This window comes from Chroicocephalus ridibundus, chromosome 3 (genome assembly GCF_963924245.1).
Source record: "Chroicocephalus ridibundus chromosome 3, bChrRid1.1, whole genome shotgun sequence".
NCBI lineage: Eukaryota > Metazoa > Chordata > Aves > Charadriiformes > Laridae > Chroicocephalus > Chroicocephalus ridibundus.
The window spans coordinates 4,434,805-4,454,392 of NC_086286.1; the positions used below are offsets into that span (position 1 = coordinate 4,434,805).

General features: G+C 46.2%; 1 protein-coding gene across 1 annotated transcript; it reads left to right on the forward strand.

The window, feature by feature from the left end:
- The first annotated feature begins 490 nt into the window (after positions 1-490).
- On the forward strand, positions 491-16,346 carry LOC134513999 (D-beta-hydroxybutyrate dehydrogenase, mitochondrial-like). Its single transcript, XM_063331262.1, has 4 exons — positions 491-929; positions 8,387-8,539; positions 11,360-11,490; positions 14,824-16,346. The coding sequence occupies exons 1-4, from the start codon at positions 590-592 to the stop codon at positions 15,169-15,171; spliced, it is 972 nt and encodes a 323-aa protein (XP_063187332.1). The 5' UTR covers positions 491-589; the 3' UTR covers positions 15,172-16,346.
- The last annotated feature ends 3,242 nt before the right edge of the window (positions 16,347-19,588 follow it).

A 19,588-nucleotide genomic window follows, 5' to 3' on the forward strand; every position in this document is an offset into this window, starting at 1 on the left:
TCTCAGGGATCTTTGTTCAGCAATGTGTAACTGTCATTTTAGCCTATAAGAAACAGACGTTCTCCTCTACCATGGAGCGTCTAGAGGCACCCGTGACATGACACAGCAGACACAGACCTGGGCCATCAAAAACCCGCATCAATTTCATACTGTAATATAACATATAACAACTATAACATAGTCATGCAGCTGTATTAGAAACCCCCGTCTCAGGGATCTACGAATACTGGTGCTGCTTTCATTTCACGCCCTGCGGCCAGCCCGTAGCCATTGGCCTGTGCGGAACCCAGCTCGGCGGAGAGGTTCAACAGCCGCTTCGGCGACCGCATTTCGGCACAACCCAACCCCCCCTTTTTGGCCGCACAGACCCAGCTGACAGCCCCCCCGCGCCATCCCCGGTGGGGAGAGACCCCCACGACCCCCGGGCACCACCAGGCTGCCGGTCCCCCGCCGCTGGGAGGACCCGGGGAGCGGCGGGGCGAGGGCGGCGCCTGCCCGGGGGAGGGGATGGCGGGCGGGCAGGGAGCTCCCCGCGGCCTTCATCCCTCCCTTTCTCTCTCCCAGACGGCGCGGCGGCGGGGCGGGCAGCATGTGGGCTGCGGCCCCTCTCCTCCTCCTCCTCCTCCTCCTCCTGCTGCTGCTGCCCCGGCTGCGGCGGCGCGGGGCGGCGGGGCTGGAGCCGGCCGGGCGGGCCGTGCTCATCACCGGCTGCGACAGCGGCTTCGGGCACCTGCTGGCGCTCCGCCTCCACCGCCTGGGCTTCACCGTCTTCGCCGGCTGCCTCTGCCCCGGCGGCGACGGGGCGCGGCGGCTGCAGCGGGAGGCGGCGGCCGGCGCCGGCCGCCTGCGCGTCCTGCGGCTGGATGTCACCCGCGCCCGCGACGTGATGGCCGCCAAGGAGCTGGTGCTCAGCCACCTGCCCGAGAGAGGTGAGGCCACCCCTGCGACCACCCCGGGGGAAGCGGGGGGACGGACAGGGGCGGCGGGGCGAGCCCGGCGGGCAGCGGCAGGACCGGCGCCCCCAAAAAGTGGCTGGGAAGGGCTGCCGGCAAGGGACAGCTGGACTGTCACGGCGCCACCGATGGTGCGAATGGCAATTACTGCCATCAGGGATAACAATGATAATTTTATTTGGCCCGGCAGCACACAAAGCGGGGCCTAGGCAAAGACGCCGAGGGTGGAAAGTGGGTGCGCTCTCCAGGGCGCCCACGGGTGACTGTCACCTCTCTGCCACCAGAAGGGGAAACCCCCGAGTGCGGGGGGGTCCCGGGATCCCTCCCCAGGTGTCGGACAGGAGGAAACTGCGGGGAAAGCGGAGAAGAATGAGTGTGCGCGCACTGGAGGCGGTGGGAAGGTGATGCACTTCTGGGCATGGCTTGTGGAAGTGGGAATAAATACAGAAAATGCAGAGAGAGCGGCTGCCACGCCACACCGAACCACCTGCTCCTCGGGACTACTCAGGGTCTGTCACGCTAGTCCCTGGAAGGATCACTTAAAAGGAAATCTGTCAGTTATACCGGGGGACACCCCTGGATCAGAGCTTGCTCAGGCTCAGAAGTAAGGTTCCCTCAGAATTACAGACAAACGGTTCCTGCTCACACAGGGAATATGAACGGAGAATAAAGCACGCGGGACGATGATGAAATGCAAGGCCTCTGCCTGCCTGGCTCATCAGCACGAGAAGTGAAGAAAGAAAAAGCCTAGGTGCTGCTCATTAAGTACGTGTATTTATGGTTGATCTTGACCTTATCTCACCAAGAGGCAGCGCCTCCCCCTCTCAGGCTCTTTCCCAAGCTGCAGAGACAACGCCGATGACTCGCAAAAGCCCTTACAGGCTCGTAGGACTGGGTCATCTGAAACTCTGGGTTACGGATAATTTATCCTGTAATTCTGGCAGCTTAAGCAATGGTCATGTTCATGCTGTCATGTAGACTTTCGAGTCTGCAGTTTAGCACTAACTTGGGACCTTCAGGCTTAGGGACCTTCAGATCAAGGCAAGTCACGCTTAGAGATTTCGGGGATTCCTGGAGGGGCCAGGAATGACACTTTGGGCCCAGCTGGTGTTGAAACGCAGCGTGAACACACGTGCGCACGGACAGGGGGTGTCCTGGGTTGTCAGTGAGGCTCTTCCACCCCTAACGCAGGGCTGGGCACGCACAGGCACAGCACACCTTTGAGGAAACCTTTTTCCTCTGTCGGCCGGCTCTTCTGCTGCAGCATTTTGAGGGTACGCTGCAAAGGCAGAAAAGAAAATGTAATTTTATAGGTCCAGATAGCACATACGCCATTTGGGAAAACTCCCAATTATCAAGTAATCTTCCTCCTAAGTTTATTAAATAAAAAGGAGCAAAGGACCTATTTTAATGCCTGATATGAACGGAGTGAATGCCACGAGCCTTCTTCATAATTTATAAAATAAAGGGGCAAAAATATTTTTATCTCAAATGTAACAAAACTGGGAGGATACTCTACTTATGTGGAGTCTTTAAGCAAAAGACTTCAGCAGGAGTGTTCCTTCTTGGCACCTCTGAAAACAGACGTGGTATTTTCTTTGGTATTTTACCTTTATAAAAACAGTTTCAATTAGGAGTTCAACTGAAGGTTATCTCTCGTATTAAGCAATTTATTTGTCAAAGACAGGAATTGTAATTTTCTTACATTTGGATCAACGATTGGCTTCAATGAAATTCTTTTTCGTTAGGAAAGAGGATTCTGAACCATCTGTAATTGCATTTATGTTCTGAAAGCACCTAGAGGATTAGAAGAGTATGTGACTGCACAGAACATTTTATCTGCTACCCAAAGGGTGGGCAGCGAAGCGTGGGCCTCAGTGTCCCACCAGTTAAGGAATGCTCCGTAGTGAAATCTTAGGACATTTTCCCTGGTGGATCACAGACAGCAGCATCCAGGGCCTACAGCAGAGGACTAACCACGCAGAAAATCAAGTACATGTTGGATATTTGTAATAAGGAGAACAAAGAGCAGGTGGTGAATCCAGCAGACTGTTTTAAAAAAGCATCGGACAGACAAAAAAATAATAATCTGTTGTTGGTTTTTGCAGAAACAATTCAAAGCGATGCAGGAATCCAGTGGATTGTGCTGAAGGGTTATACTAGATCATAGATTATCTTACTTAAAAGCTGTGAAAACATCCACCTTTAAAGCAGGCAGTGTTCTGGATGTCGATTTTAGCTTGTAAGTGTGATGGACAGTTCTGCCTCTGCCTGTCTCTCCCTCGCACTCCCTCGGAACAGGATCATTCTGTTCAGCAGCTCTCTGGAGAACCTGAGACGAGGCATCCGTCTCTGGCAATCGCAAGGCATTTGCTTAGGGATTGTTCCCTCCCTGCACTTTATGCCATTTTTACTATAATCAGTTTGACTCCGGTACCAAAGGTGTAACGTACATCACATCGGCATGCTGCACTTCTAAATTCAGATCACTGAAACATTCTCCTCTCGCTCCACAAATAGTCACAAAGAAACCGCTTCAGCCATCTCCAGGTTTAATGGTAAGTGCACAAGGGCTATGGATTCCAAACTAAAACCTCAGAAGGTGTACCAAAACAGAGAGGAAGCAGGTAAACAATGCTTGCTTTCTGCATGCTGTGGTTGAATAGCTCGGAGTAAATCCTGGTAAAGATTAAATATTTATTCTTTACGATTACAGTATCATCCTTTCCGTGGGCTGTGCATCTCAGACAGGTATGACTTTTTGAATGTCAGACGTTGGCAGATATGCTCTCTTCCAAGTCATCTTAATCTGACTGATAAGCCAAAATTTTGTCCTTTATCTTAAATCTTTTTGTGTAGTTGATGAAAATACATGTTTTCTCACGTTTGTTATGCCTCTATACGCTATTTTCCTGCTTTGAAACTTGCAGAATGCTCTCATTTCTGCTTGTTTTTCCATAAACCCCATCGATCCCGGCCAGCGTCACGTACTCATGTTCCAAACCTGATATATGGACAAAGCAAGAGAGTTACAATCTAGAACGCAGGGCTCTCCAGACAAGAAGCTGTCAATGAACAGAGGCTCAGAGGGCTCGAGGGCTTCTGGATCTTTTTCTTTGGCAGATCTCAGTTGCTTCAAACCTACGCCCAAGTTGAACAGGCTGCAGTTCTACACTGTAAAGCCTGTATTTTTTTGCCTAGACTCCCCATGAAAAACCTAACCCCCTAATTGTGGATTCCACTGGATGTGAGCGTCACTCTCTCCCACTGACTCAGTTCACCGCGTGGAAAAGCACAAGAATTTCCTGGTTCTGGGGAGAATGAGTCCAAGAAGCTTCGCTCAGCAGTTGCTGGTGGCAAGGAAGGTCATGGAGAAATGCTGTACTCTGGCATTTCCTGGGCCCAGGATAAGTAGACTTATAAAAATCTAAAAGTCTTTCTGCTTTAAGTAGACTATTCAGTATAAAATGTACAAAAAATGTATAAAATCTCAGGAACAAATCACAGTACTCCATACACCCATATTTTAGCCCAGATTCCTATTCAAATAGACTCATCCTCGCAATGAAGACAACCACAGCATAACATTCCGAGCAAAGGATGGTACGTATCTGAAGCTCAGGAGTCTCAGCTGGCCTGTTACCATGAACATCTTGCATCGCCACAGATTGGCTTGATCCCTCTCTTCATTTTTTCAATAGGAATATAGCAAATCACACTCTCCTTCCTTTGGCCGGTTTCCTTTACCATTGGATTGGAATGTTTCAGGAGAGAGCCTGTCATTTTTGCCTGGGCTCGGGTTTAGATGATAAACCCTGAAGATCAGTGATGCCAAGAGTACACGTTCAAGTTTAGAAAATCTGGCGGAATTCAGATATTATCTGTGTGTAGGCACCTACATAGAAACGGCCTGATTTTCAAAAGGTTTTGCAATAGATTTTGCAACAGCTTGATTGACTTGAAGAGGAAGAGGACTTCTCCGAGCTTCTGGAAAAACATGAGGCATCTTTTAGGCCTAAATATGGACTTTGGGTACGTGCCTTTTGGTCAGCCTGTCTTGAAGTAGAAATTAGCTGGGAGGTTATGTGAGACCTAGTGTTCTTCTGAAAGCCTCGCTAATCTTAAGTTTGGTTTCCTAAAGTGATTCTTTAGATCCCCTGCTATAGCTCTTAATCTTTGTCGTCAGGATCCATTTTCCCAACGCAGACATATCAGTGAAAATCTCTTTGACGTCCAGTTCTGCTTTCCAGTTCATTTATTCCCTGCCTGCTGTAGCATTTTCTGAGACCCCTCTTCCCAAAGAGTGCTCGGACTGAGTTTTGTTTTGACAGCCTGAGTAATTTTTCCCTTCCAGACCAAACATCACCTGCTTTCTCCTAACGTGTCTGTGCATGGGCACTGAGGAAATGCGTTGTCTTTCTCCTTCTGCTGTTCAAGTCTTCCTTGTGCCTCTTCCTGCTATATTTCCATCTAAAGACTATATTTCTCAGGTTACCTAAGCTGCATTTTTCTAAGCAAATATACAGTATATTTGGTAGGCACATTTACAGCATGAATTTTTACCACAAACATTTCAGGAAAGGAAGACCAAAGCAGATTCAAGGACGCTGAGCGCATAGCTGGGCAGGTTGTTTCTCAGGAGGTAGGAAATTTTCTGAAAAAGTGGCATAAGGGGATAATGAACTGTTTGTTACTTGGGTAGAATGTTGCTAATTGATTCAACTGACCAAAGTGGCAGGAAAATTTGTGGAAAATACCAGAACATTTGCCATTCGCCAATGCCAAAACGTTCTAAGAAACAATATGTTTCGCTTGAGAGCAAGCAAAATGTTTTGAGCTGACCCTGTGCAAAATCTCTTTTTATGTTTTACTTACTCTCCTCTTTGGAAAAGGCTGTTCCAGTTTAACTGAAGCCAGTTTTTCTCCTCTTGACTTTTGATTTGGCCACTGCACAGGAAGAAGGAGCTGATACTCTGTGAACTCAGCCTGTTTATACGTACAGACACTGGCCTCACCACTAACCACCTGGAGCCTTTGAAGTGCATGAGGGAAAGCTGGCAAAGAGCTGGAGATAAAACTTAAGCCCTGCAAGCTAAATTCTGCGTTTCACAGTTTAGAGAAAAAGGAAGGAAATAAACTGTCTTAAGTCTAATGGCCGTATTTCTGAAGCCCTAATGAACTCGGGGGTGTGTGGAGCAAGAGTTCTTGCTGTGCAGGATGCAGTGGCAGAAGCAAAATGACGTTTTTTTTTTTTTTAATTAGAAAAGGTAAAGCTGAGAAGATCAGGGAACAGCTTTTACAGCGATGCCAGGCTTCAGTTTGTGTTGTGTTACAGTTAGCTTATGTAAAAATAAACCCGAGTACAGAGACCTCCAGCCTTAAGTAGAAACAGATGGGGTGTGCAGCTACTGAGTCCATCTGTAGATCAGATCATGTGCAAGTACAAAAATATTGATAATTAGCTTTTGCAGAGGACTCTCTAATCCATTGCTCTTGAAGCATTTTACAAGGAGGTCAGTCCCACGGGGCTAGTTCCATTTTAAGAAGGATAAATAAAGCCACAGAACGATGGAAAGGCCTGGAACAACAGGGCAATGGCAGGAGGAAGAGAAGGAAGTCGAGGGTGCCCAATTCCAGTGGTCCATTTTTTGGTCCATTTCCTCTCCTCCCTCCACTAGAATTTGGGGCAGTAGAAAAGAGGTGAGTACCCAGGAAACTGCTGTGTTACGAGGACAGCAGTCGGCCTGTATCTAAAGTTATAAAAGAGGTCCAGCGTCAAGGATTGCTGTGGTGGCAGACCTGAATGATGATTTATTCTCTTTGGAGGGCAGAGTTATCTAAGTTCTGTGTGGTAAGTTCCTGATTTGGAGTGTTTTGCTCTGCAAATTCACCGAAAGAACTTTGTCTATTTCTCTGTTTAAACACCAATTTCATTCTGTACTATCAGAACACGAGTAGTGTATACGTGTTAGGAAAGCTTACAGAGGTTTGCTTTACAAACTAATTTAAAAAATGGTCTGTTTCAGCTTTAACTACTATTGTGAATGAAATGCTGTATTCGCAGCTCTTGGGCTCTGGAAGGACGAAGGTGCCATGAAATCATCGCAATAGCTTTGTCAGAGAAATCAGAAAGAAAAGAGTTCAGCCCAAGGCTTTCTGCAGCACCTTCACTAGGGTGACCAAAGGTCCCCTGAGAAGATCTTTCCCACCGTGGGTACCGGAGGCTGCAGCTGGGTTGGCATCGCAGCCATGCCCCAGACCCTGTGGCCAGAGGAAGGGAGAAAGGCACGGTGACCCACTCTGCCTCACCGGAAACCTAGGCTTGGAGATGCTGCAGAAAACCATCATTTGCCTCAGACACATACAAGAATTCTTGGGGGGGGGAAAAAAGCATAAGCAAAATTGTCAAGGAGGGCAGAGACAGGCTGCAAACTTAGGTATTTCAGTGCAAGTCAGGCTACCCTGTGCACTTCTTAGTTACCCTGCTGGTCACCCTAGTCATATCTCAGTCAGGATTTGAGGACAGAAACAGAAACGTTTTCAAGAGCACTGTGTCACTCAGTGCTTTACTGTACAGCTACAGAGAGGTGCTATGAAGGTAAGAACAAGTCAGCACGTCAGCTCCAAGCTGCGGGCACTGCACACATCAATGAAAAAGCACTTCCACCAGTCGCGGTTATTAGCACCGCAGCGTGCTCGCACGAAGCCTTCTCTGGCTTTGGGCTAAAGGGCTTGCACTTTCCGGCAGAGAATTGTGTCAGAACAAGCTTTGCTGCCGATAAATTTCCGCTTGTAAACACTGGAATCCCACTGCATTTCGAGGGGCTGGGCTCCTTAGCACCAGAACCCATTGTTATGTGGGGAATAGAGTCGTCCAAGAGTACAAAATGAAAAAAAAATACTGTAGCCACTGACCTTACTTGGTTACTTTACCCAAGTTTGCTGCACCCATGTACCTGATTCTGGCTGATTTCAGAAGGCATCAAAGCTCAAATCCTGGAAAAGGAGCCAAGCCTTAGGCTCCTAAATTAGTCAGACACTTTGAAAATATTACCCCTTAGCCTTTAGACTGCTTAATATAATTTTCACAAAGCTCCTCATAGCACACGGTGGGATTAAAGTAATTAAAATATCATGGTACACCACATTGGCAGTAAGATATAGTCTCCCAGATCACGTTATTCATAAATAACTTAAGACAACTATAAAGTGAGTTATTATTAAATAGCACTGAGACTTATATAGTCCAGACAATGACCACAATTACATTCCTTCATTAGACAAAGCATGCCTGCACTTGTAAGTAGAAAAGACAAAAAGATAACAGAACTAAGAAGTTGTTTCCAAGGATTCAAATCACTAGTGTTGTTTTGTTGCCTAATGGTGGTTGTTTTGCAGTGTCAGATGCTTGTTGAGACATTTCTCTCCCGTAGGTTTCTGGGGGCTCGTCAACAATGCAGGAATATCAACATTTGGCGAGACAGGGTGGCTGTCTATGGAGAAATACGAAAAATTTGCAGATGTGAATCTTCTTGGGAGCATCAGGACAACCCTGGCATTTCTTCCTCTTCTAAGGAAATACAAGGGTAATGCTAATCCACTGTTATTTAGAGTTGTAGAATAATTAGCTTACTATAATCAGGGTAATGTAGCATCTATAAAAGAAGCCTTAATTGTCTCTCATTGAACTGAAATGACAGCCTCCTTCTGTGTGGCCTGAAAGAGCAACTTGATCCTGAAAAGAGGGTAAAGTCGTAGGGGGAAAAATACCTTTAAAGATTCTGTTATTACAATACATAGAAGAAAGTATTTACAAATAATGAACTCTCTCAGTGTTTCACTCAAAACAGAGAGGAAAAATGCTAACGGTAGATCATTAAGCCCAGGCAAGACTTTGTAAGCACTGACAATCAGAAAACACAAAGATCCAATAAAGTCCTGCTTAACTTTATTATTTAGGCTTTACTATTTTACTGTTTGGCAATTAGGATGGAAGGATTAGGAGGAAGGATGACCCTGCAGAGGTGAACTAGAGACTCCCGCCTTCCAGTTCCAGGCCTAGCAAGATCCTCTTGTGACCTTGGGCAGTAAATTTCAAGTATGTGAACGAGTGCCGTACAGAGATGCATGGGTATCCAGGGGGATAAACGCATTTGCATGGACCTCCGTACGCGTGGGCTTTATCCTTTCTTCTGAGAAGGAATGGTTCAAACAGCCCTCTACAGCATGGCAGCGTGTCTCAACTGCTTTGCAGTTTGTTCCCTACCTGTCCCCATCTCTATTTGGGAAAGAAAGACACCCTTTTCCTTTCTGCCCCTTTTGCTTAGCTTGTCTATTTAAGTTGTAAGCTCTTTACGGTGAGGATTTGTTCTGTGTGTATACAGCATCAAGCACAGTAAGGGCTAGGTTTCATCCAGAAGCCCCAGATGCCACCGTTCCACAAAATGTTGGTAAGATAAAAGCATCCCCTTTTTGGCTACTCCGCTGCTTTCTGCTTGGTTGCCTTTGGTTGATGATATTCTGATGCAAGAAGAAAAGAAACTTTAAAATACGGCAAGCTGGATGTGTTTGTGTAAAAGAATGTGCTATTGCATATACCCAGTGAGCGTGTTATGTGGCCATTACACAGGGAGACATCGCTTTTTTTCTGTGATGTCCTACTTATTGCTAAAACTCTGTGATGCTGCTCCACCGGAGGCATTTGTCTGACTTCATGAATTGCAAGGGGTTACTTTGAAGCGAAAGAGACTAATCGTGTGTGTGATATTAAGCACATGCGCAAACTTTTAGAAGATTTGGGTCTGGCTGGTTGCACGTACATAGTACCTTATCTCAAAAGACCGCTCTGCATCACACTCATGGCTGTCAATGCTGCCTTTATTAACTGCCCGCACTCCATTTTCAAGTCCCATCTATGTAGGAGAGGAGGCCAGGGCACTTTTAGGAAGAATCTTAGGCTTCCTGTCTCCTTCCTTGCAGGAACAGCCAGGACATCTTATAGCTCATGGTTTTGCGGGCAGCAAGCAACCTCTCCAAATGAAAAGCTTGAATTATGGATGTCGGAGCATCCTCCTGGGAAGGCTGGGTTTCAGTTGCCTTAGGCAAAGAGAGGAGTTAAATGACGTGTCCCACATCCTGGGTTTGTGCCCCAAATCACTTCGCTACTGGATAAAGGAGGCGGAGGTCATCCTACCACCCAGTAGCTGTGCTCTGAAGCAACGGGCTGACAGCCATTTGAGGATGAGCACCTTTTCCAAGAAAAACTTCAAGATTATTAATACTTGCAAAGGGAGTTATCATCCTCCAGCCTAGAATTCAGCATCCTACTCTGAGAGGAGCAACGTTTCCTCATATCTTTTCCAGACGGCTGGGCCAGCTGATGTAGCGTCTTGATCAGCAAGCTGGTAGTTGTTCTGTTGTCGTATGTAAGATTGATTCCAGACGCTGTGTAGGAAGGCAGGGAACCTAATTCAGAATGACAGATTTCACTGCATTCCCATGATACCATTTTGATATCCCACAAGCCTATAGCATTTGGTCAGATGGGGGCCCAGACGTTCTCTGCATCTGTGACAGCAACAGGAATGCAACTATGTTCTCTGTATTGTTAGCAACGAGGCCATCTTCTCTCTCACCTCTGGTATTTATATATCCACATTCACACATTTCTTACTCTATGGTATGACTATGTGATAGAAGTTTACAAGTAAACAGTGGAAATGAACCACAGCGCAACGCCTCAAATCAGAAATATCTGCTATTTAATGCATGCCTGCACTTGGCAAGAGTTATGAAGGGGAAAAAAAGCAGCACAGATCAGGGAAATCACAGCAAGGCAGTGTAAGGCTGCACACATTTTGTCAAGTCACCTTTCTCTGGTGAAGCTTATCACCGTACAGTCCAATTTTGACTTTATATGCACAGCTGTAAGCCAGGTCTCAGTGCAGAGACATCATTAGCACAGAAAAAATGGTATTAGTAGTCATATATCCACTGCAGGGAAACAATCTGCTCCTCTCCTCTGCAGTCCTTCTCCTATTACTAACGTAGTCTTTTATTACTATTTTTCAGTCTAAAATTTTTAGGGGACCGCATTGTTTCCATCTCTTTCATCCTGTCTCAGACTCAGGAGGAACAGGCAGCACGTTGGGAATGTGTTATGCTTTGTCTAGTCCAGCGTCTGTCCTTCCGCTAGATGGAAGGAAGATTTTTGCGTGAAGTTCTCTGCTTAACAGAGCTGACTGTGCTGGGACTGCACACTTACACAGCCCAGCTTTGGCGTACTCTGTAGTAAAACAGCATCATGCCAAATGCCACATTATTAGCGGTTCAGAAGACTCGAGTAAATCAATTCTATGTTAAAGACTGGGAGTGAGGTTATGTTATTTGCACTATTTTCTTTCCAGGACGTATTGTTTTCATGTCCAGCATTATTGCCTATTTTTCTCTGGGAAATGGCATTTATTCTATGACCAAGGCAGCTGTTGAAAGATTTTGTGATGCTCTAAGACTGGAAATGAAGAAGTTTGGTGTCCGGGTAAGTGACGTAACAAGTAGCTGTTGTGTGAAACTCCCTGCTATTTCTAATGTTGATTTTCATATGAGAAAGAGAGAAGTTTCACTCCTGAAACTTCCTACAGAGCTGAAATGCATCTTTTTTTGGGGGAAAAAAAGCAAGCGACTTGCACAATGTGACAGACAATGGCGTGAGAGTGGAAATTTTGGCCAAGGGAACAAGAACAAGCGTATGGAAAACAATATATAATCTCGTACAAAGTAAGCTCCATGCATCTGAATGACAAAGATGAAGATCAGAGCTGAATCCGTGGGTGCAGCTTCCCCTTGGAAAGGGGTGGTTTGTCTATGGCTAATCAGTCAGCTGGAAATCACGGAGAAGAGCAGACCTGGGTGATGTTTGCAGTTCTGAGAAGCTGTGGGATAGCCCATCTTCTCTTTGTGCCAACGCGGCAACTCCCACCCTTTCTCCACATCCTCTACGCTGGAGAAACTTCGCGAGTCAGGTAATGGAAACTTTTCTCTGGAAGCAAAGAGCCCAGATGTGAGCACTCTGCAGCGAGAAGGGAGGCTTGTCACCTACCCGAGGGGTTCTTTCTCTCTCTCGTGTCACACAACATCAGTGCTTAAAAGCTCCTTCCTTTTTGCGGGAACAGCTTGAGTGCAAGAGGCAGTATTGTGCAGAGTAATTATATTTTTATTCTCTTAACCTAAGAGGCTCTAAGAGTGCTCTTAGTGCCCTGTCTAAGCAACACTGATATTCAAACCTGAAGCTTAGATCACTAAGTAGCTTCACTAGGCCTTTTCCTTGGAGTCACTCCACTGCTGAAACACTCTTCTCAAGCACTAAAAGTCTTCCCTAAAGGATTTACATCAGTGTACTCTTTACGTACACAGATTTACAGCATTGTTCCTAAGCTTTGTGTTGGAAGAAATTACAGCTATGCATCTATTAACTGCTCCTCTCGGATAAATATAAAATGCTATAAAATGCAAGTGATTTTACACATCCTAATACCACACAGCATGATGAGGATTTGAACCGATTAGCTGAGGATAATCACAAATGCATGGAAGAGCTTAGTTTAACAGGTTAGCTACTCTGGTCGTTTTAGGATTTTTACTGTTCCCCCACCCCCGGAATAGCCCCAGCGCACAATACAGTGAGCCAGGCTGACAAACATTCCCAGAGTATCCATGAGAGTTATTTTTCTGTTTCTCACTGTGTGCAAGGCACTGTCTGGCATGTGCCTCAGAACCTATCCTGCAGAGAGCCTGCAGAATACACGGTCCCTCTTCCCTGTGCTCCCCTCCCCTCCTCTGCCGTTCCCTTTGCTCCTTCAGGAGAAAGTCGCCCAGAGGTGGCAAGGAACAGATGGAGCTACGGCTCTGTCGCACTGAACTCTGGCCAGGCAAGCTGGTTGCCTACAGGAGACGGGGTATGTGTCTGCCATGAGGAAGGCTACAGAAAATCAAGAAAAGGGGGAAAAAAAGTATAATCTCCTTCTCTCCTAGACAACTCCAAAAAACTCCAAAACATGAAGTTTTCAAAACCCTTTAGTTTAAAATAGATGAGGGAAGTTGACTAGTGGCATTAGTTTGGCTAACACTAAACAATTCTGAAAATAGCACCCAAAAGGAGGGCTCCCAAGGATGCCCTGTGACAAACGTGCCTGAAGCAGCATGAGATGCCCCCAGCTATGGGTGCTGTCTCTCTGCAGGAGCTTACCCGCATCCCTTCCTGCTCCCCACATACAGCGCCGGCTCCTCAGCCCCTCCGGCGTGTGGTGTGACGATTGCTGTGCCATGCCGGCACTGACACACAGGTGGTGGCCTCTGGTGGGTGGGCTGGTTGGCAGATTGGAGACGTTAAGGCGATTCTGCCCCACTACTCCGTCCTTGTGAGACCCCACCTGGGTACCCCACTGCGTCCAGCTTTGGAGCCCCCAGCACAAGAAGGACATGGACCTGTTGGAGCAAGTCCAGAAGAGGCCATGAAGATGCTTAGAGGGCTGGAGCACCTCTGCTATCAAGACAGGCTGAAAGAGTTGAGGTTGTTCAGCCTGGAGAAGAGAAGGCTCCAGGGGGACCTTAGAGCCCCTTCCAGTACTTAAAGGGCTAAAGGAAAGATGAGGAGGGATTCTTTATCAGGGAGTGCAGTGATAGGATGAGGGGTTACAGTTTTAAACTGAAAGAGGGGAGATTTAGATGAGATATCAGGAAGAAATTCTTTGCTGTGAGGGTGGTGAGCCCCTGGCCCAGGTTGCCCAGAGAAGCTGTGGCTGCCCCATCCCTGGAGGGGTTCAAGGCCAGGCTGGACGGGGCTTGGAGCAACCTGGTCTATGGGAGGTGTCCCTGCCCAGGGCAGGGGGTTAGAACTGAGTGATCTTTAAGGTCCCTTCCAACTCTAACCATTCAGTGCTTCTATATTCCCGCAGACTTTCCAGAGAACACCTGTCAGATCCCCAAGTCTTTTACACAGCTCAGCACTGTTTTTCCTCACCTTGTGTTGTAGTCTTTAGAAATCAAGTCAGTTAAATGCCATGGAGTTTTTAATGTTGCGTATCTACAAATAGTTGGAACGTGCCCACTGCTAACTGAGGAAAAGCGTGCGCACTGTGAGTGCTCAAGCCTGCTCTGAAATTCCCCAGAAGCCTCAGGAGTTAGCAGAACAGTAGCGACGCCACATGCAAAGAAAACAGGCGGAACAGCAAAGGATTTGTGTGCTTTCAGTTTAAATCTACATGCACAGAGATCTATGGAAATTTGCTAATGACCAGTGAGAGCTAGACTAGGACCTTTGGTACCCTCTATACATGGCTGACAACACCTATTTTCCTTTTAATTACACTTACTTGGGGAAAACAGCCGTTCTTTCCCCAGGACCTTCTAATTTTCTTTGACATCTCCTTTTGTCCCAAACTGGGGCAAAAAAATTACCAATTGCAACATTCGCCACTAAGTGAAAAAGCCAAAGTATTCCACTTTGGAGACATCAAAGTCATACTGAAATGCTTTGTCTCAGTATTGTCAAAACATTTATACCATTAAGCATTCTATAAAAATCAAAGATGCGCTATTGCATCCTGTGAAGGTATGCTGAGTAGTCAAAACAAGAACATTAACATCAGAGCGAAATGAGGAAGTCAGAATAAAGCACCTCTGCAATCTTAAACGTTTCACGGGAATATATTTGATTTCAGTCAAGTTTTCAAGGTTAAAATTTCAACAAAGCAGCATTTTCTGTAAGAAATCTGTCTACAGAAAGCTTTTGATCCGTTTAACTGACTATAGTATTTAATCAAACTGAGAATGACTGATTGCATCTTGATAAAGTTTTACACCTTGCTTTTAGGTCTGTATTATTCAGCCAGGAAATTATGCACGCTCTACAAAAATCCAGCCGCCAGTCAGTGCCGAAGAGATTTGGAATGAACTCAGTGAAGAGGAAAAGGCAGTTTACAATAAGGAGTACGTTCAAGAGCGGGCAAACTTTTTCAACCGCATTCTCAGCGAAGGAAGCGCCAACGGCAGTGAAGTTGTCGATGCTATGGTAGATGCTTTAACGTCCCCTGCACCCAAGGCGCGTTACATGGTGGCGAAGCTGAAGGAAAAAGCGCTGGTGTTTGTGTGTGCTTTATTCCCGACCGCTGTGATGGATTGCGTTTTGTCTTACGCTCTGAGTAAAGTAAAACTGGCATAGCCTACGTTGGTACTGGTCAGTGACTCAGGCGGGGTAGTTTTTTTAAAATGTGAAAGCGGGGGCTGAATCTAATACCCCCAGAGATCGGTGTAATGACACCAATTAACTGATACAAACTTTGGAGGGTCTCCCTAGTCAGAACTGTTACTTCTTCATAGGGAAAAACACACAGGACCTCATGTGAAATTAATACATTTGTCCAGATAACTTTATTTCTCCCATGTGGAAAAAAAAATATGGCCACTGTGGCTACTTTAGGTATTACCTAGAAAATTTAACGCAGCTTTTTCTAATGCAAGACCAGGTTACTGTGTTACAGACATGATGGAGACAAAACGGAGCACATCCTACAGGGCAACTGCACACCTGAAATCATTAGAGAAGACATGAAAATACCTTATCTGTAGGAACCCGAGTAGTAATTTATTAGGGGCGATGGGAAGAGGTTAATGGAAAAGTTAGGAATGAGCAATAGACCTTGAAATACTTTGAGTGGAGTTAAGTGGCTGTAGAAAGTTAGGAAGTGACAAATAATAAAGTTGTAATACGGAAAGAGTGTCTTGGCTGACTACAGTTCAGTACTTTTTCAGGTGTTCTGGATAAATCTCTAAGAAAGCCAATGTGTCATGGACTTTGGAAAATAAGTAGCATATTCCGTTTAAAAATGAATATTCAATCTAAAATAAAATCTATCTTTTACCTAACGTCTGGATTAATCAATGCGTTAACCTAAAGTGTAGTCAGAGCGCGAAACACCGAGGTGACAGATACCAGTATGCAGTAGCAACCTGTAGCTTAGAAGTAACATATTCAGCCTGGAGCTCTGGTTTTGCTATTGTTATAGGGAGTAAGGTCTGATGAAAAAAAATATATATTAACATGAACAGGAAAACTTTAGTAACGTGCATCTACGAGAGTAATTAAGCACGGTGGCTTCAATAGCAGTCTCCTACTAACTGTTGTGGAAGAGATGGCTGGTTTCCACACACACAGTTTTAAATTTGGCTTGGTTGTGGCACAACACAAAATCCAAGAATTCTGGGAGCAAAAGAACCCAGAATAGCTGGGATAAGCTGTGGTGACACTGGTAGATACAGAGCAACAGCTTGGAACATTAGCCTCTCCCACGTCGGGTCTCCCGTATCAAACCAAAGACTCTGCTGTAAGTTGACCTAGTTAACTTTTTGGTCTGAACCAAAAATCGCATCCTATAACTGGGAAGTCTTTCCTAATTTATTTAGCTAATTACTGAGAAAAGTTACTCTCTGTCGTGGCGGGTAATTGGGCAGTCTGAGTCAGGAACATAGGCAAGATGAGCAAACACACTGCCTATTCCAGGTTCTCTCCTGACACACTCAGCAGTGGAACAGCCATCCTACTGCACCTCGTTTAGATTGTGACTTCCCTCCAAATGCTGGACCCATCCCTGGAGCTGGCACTGGCAAGAGGACAAGCCGGGGCACCCACCTGTTCCACAGCCGGTCAACAGCAAGATTATCAGATGATTATCATCCACTCTCCTCACTTAACCACAACTGAGCAAGGCCAAGCAAGGGAATAGGAACAAGGCTTATTCCGACTGAACCAATTGATTTCGTGTACGGGAATTCCCCCTGCTTGACCTCGGGGATTTCAGCAGCCTTACGTTGCTTTGGAAGAGTTGCTTTCCTGCTCTTAGCCGTTCTTTGTGCAGATTACCCTTCCTTACAGTAAGCAGCACTGAACTCAACAAACAGCTTTGAAACCCAGATGTTTCTCCATCAGGCCCAGGATTGGCCTGATGCTTCTCCCTGCCTCAAAGACAACGTTGCTTTCCATTACAGGGTTTCCCTTCTATCTGCATTTCTAAGAGCTACTGCAATAAGTTGTAGCCGAGAGCCAGCACCATCAGAAGATCTGCCTCCCAGACACTGACGACATGAAATAACTTCCAACTGAAAATTCCTCCTTGATTCGCTGTCTCTGTGGTGAAGCATGTGATCAATATTTCAGTGGCCGCGTGTAACATCAGGTGAGCAGCACTCCAGAACATTTATTCCTTTGTCTTGAGAACTAAGCACTTGCAGTGCGTAGTATCTCACGTGGGATACAGTGACAGGCCGGATGAGAACAGATGGGACAAATGAAGGCAGTTTGTATTTTCATTGCTGTCTAACCTGACAGCGTGGAAGCTAACTGAAAAACAGCTACAAAATCATTATCTTTCCTCTTCCCCCTCAGTTTTTTAATAGTATGATCTGCATATAAAGAACTAATCAAGAGAGAGTCAGAGCTCCGGTTATTAACAGGCCCGATGCACTCCCACTGAAAGTCATCTGGAACCCTCCCACAGTTATATGTGTTCCAAGGCACACCGTTAGACAAGTACATCTCAAAAAAAGTAGCGGGAATGATTCCAGAGTCCCTGGGCTTAATAGGGAAGAGACCCTCATAAGAAATGGTGATGAAAGGGGTGCAGCGCTCCCTCCTCTTCCTGAGGTCTCGTCGGGTACAGTTGCGGGATTATTAACAGAAGCTTTTGGTGAATAAACATTACTAACCAAGTCAGTGACCAGCTCCGAGGACCCCCGTAGCTGTCGGCTCTTCAGCTGAACTCCTGCCCACCTGTGTGTCACTGGAGAGCTCTCCCGACTCGAGGGATCCCAGCCCTCATCCTGGGGGAGCACATGCCGGGAAGCGCACAATTCCTGGCCCACCCCACCATCCCCTGTGTTACTCTGCCAGATCCTCGGGTGAGGAGTGCCTCCCTCTTGCCCAGTAACCCTGAAATCACCTTTACCTCAAGTTAAAGTGCAGATGCGTACAAGAAGCCTGTGTTTACAACACCTAACATAAGCCACAGTTACAGTGTTTCAGGAAAAACTGCGGTGACAAAAATAAAAGAGAAAAAAAAAAACTTCAGCGACACTATTCTTAAATCTGAAATGCTCCTCTCCAATACCCAGCCAATACCCTGCTGCAGATGCTTTCCTGGGATTGTTTTTCTATATAGCATTCATCCCAGATTGCATTCAACTGAGAACTTCTTGGCAGAACACATTAGCTTTTATCACTACCCATTTTTTATAAGCCCTGCTGACAGTTTGGGAAAAAATTTAATTTTCCCTTTGAAAACAGCCACCACAAAAAGAGATGCAGCTTTCCCCCCAAGTCTCTTCTTGAGGGACACAGTATCAGGGACCTAACAAAGTACGTAAGCAGACATGATACCACAGTGGGTTATGGTGCACTCTACCAGCCGTATGGACATGCACATCACACACATGGATTTTACAGAGGTTTGCTCAGGAGGTAAATTCCAGCCATTGTGGGGCTTTCTTACTAAGCACTTGCACAGAAGAGAAAATCCATGAAATAGCTGATGTAAGGGCTTATTCCTAAGAGTGCATGTTAATTGGCAGAAAGAGTAAGCATTGTTTTTGACAGCAAGCAATTACAGAAAGAATGTAAGGAAGGGCAAAAAAGTTAAGCTAACAGTAAGTTGTGCATTGATCCGAGTGATATTAACAGCTTCATACAGTGTTATCAAAAAAGACACAGGGCGGAGCCCAGGAAACACACATATAACTCAAGGAGTAGCAGGGTGTTACCAACCCGCACAGTTTTGAGGTGGTTGTGCTGCTGCATGAAACAAAGACCATCTCCAGAAGTTCACTGTTCCTTCTAGAAGGGGACTATTCCCCTAACTTGAGAGGGTGCAGAAACACCCCCATGGCAACTCGCCAGCCCAGGCTGTTCCGGTGGGTAAAGAGCTGCAGCCCTGCACTCACGGTCAGTGTTGCTGTGGGCATCACCACCAGGTACACACTCACATCCCCCTCTGAGCAGCGGCAGCAGCACTGCACTCCCACCGCAGTTTTACTGACACTTAGCAACCCTAACAGCCTGATTTGATCTCGCGCTCCCTCAGCGCAACTCACAGCTAGCTGAAACAGTCCAGCCAACCTTCAGAATTAGCCAAATGCGTATGTTTGTGTCATTCTCCCAAGCTGGCAAATCTGAACAAGGAGATTTTGGGTGTAATGCACCATGCAGCAGATTTTTTGCAGTAGCATCAGAATCCGGAGAGATGAGTAACAGTAATAATTACTTGCGCAGTAAAAGGCTTAAGTAAAAACCCTGCAATCCCCAAGCACACCTTCCAGCTGAAGTCAGGCCTGTCACCTAGCCCAGCTCCCACTGATACCAGCAGGACTCTCGCGCCAACCAGCACGAGAGACCTTATGGTGCACAGCCTCCTTCCAGAGGCCTCTGGGATGTTTGCGGCATCCTTGCACTTTTACATCAACATATAAAAACCAGCACAATACAAATACAGCACGCGATACTGCGGATGACAGCTATATTATTCCACTTGTTCCGTACAGGGACTGTGCAGTGCTGTCAGTCTGGCACCTTCTGCCAGCACCAAACAAAA

Excerpts from the sequence above, each read along its gene's own strand:
- LOC134513999 (XM_063331262.1), top strand. The coding sequence starts at position 590 with ATGTGGGCTGCGGCCCCTCTCCTCCTCCTCCTCCTCCTCCTCCTGCTG. Across the intron at positions 930-8,386 it reads CAGCCACCTGCCCGAGAGAG|GTTTCTGGGGGCTCGTCAAC; the intron begins GTGAGGCCACCC and ends TCTCTCCCGTAG. Across the intron at positions 11,491-14,823 it reads TGAAGAAGTTTGGTGTCCGG|GTCTGTATTATTCAGCCAGG; the intron begins GTAAGTGACGTA and ends CCTTGCTTTTAG.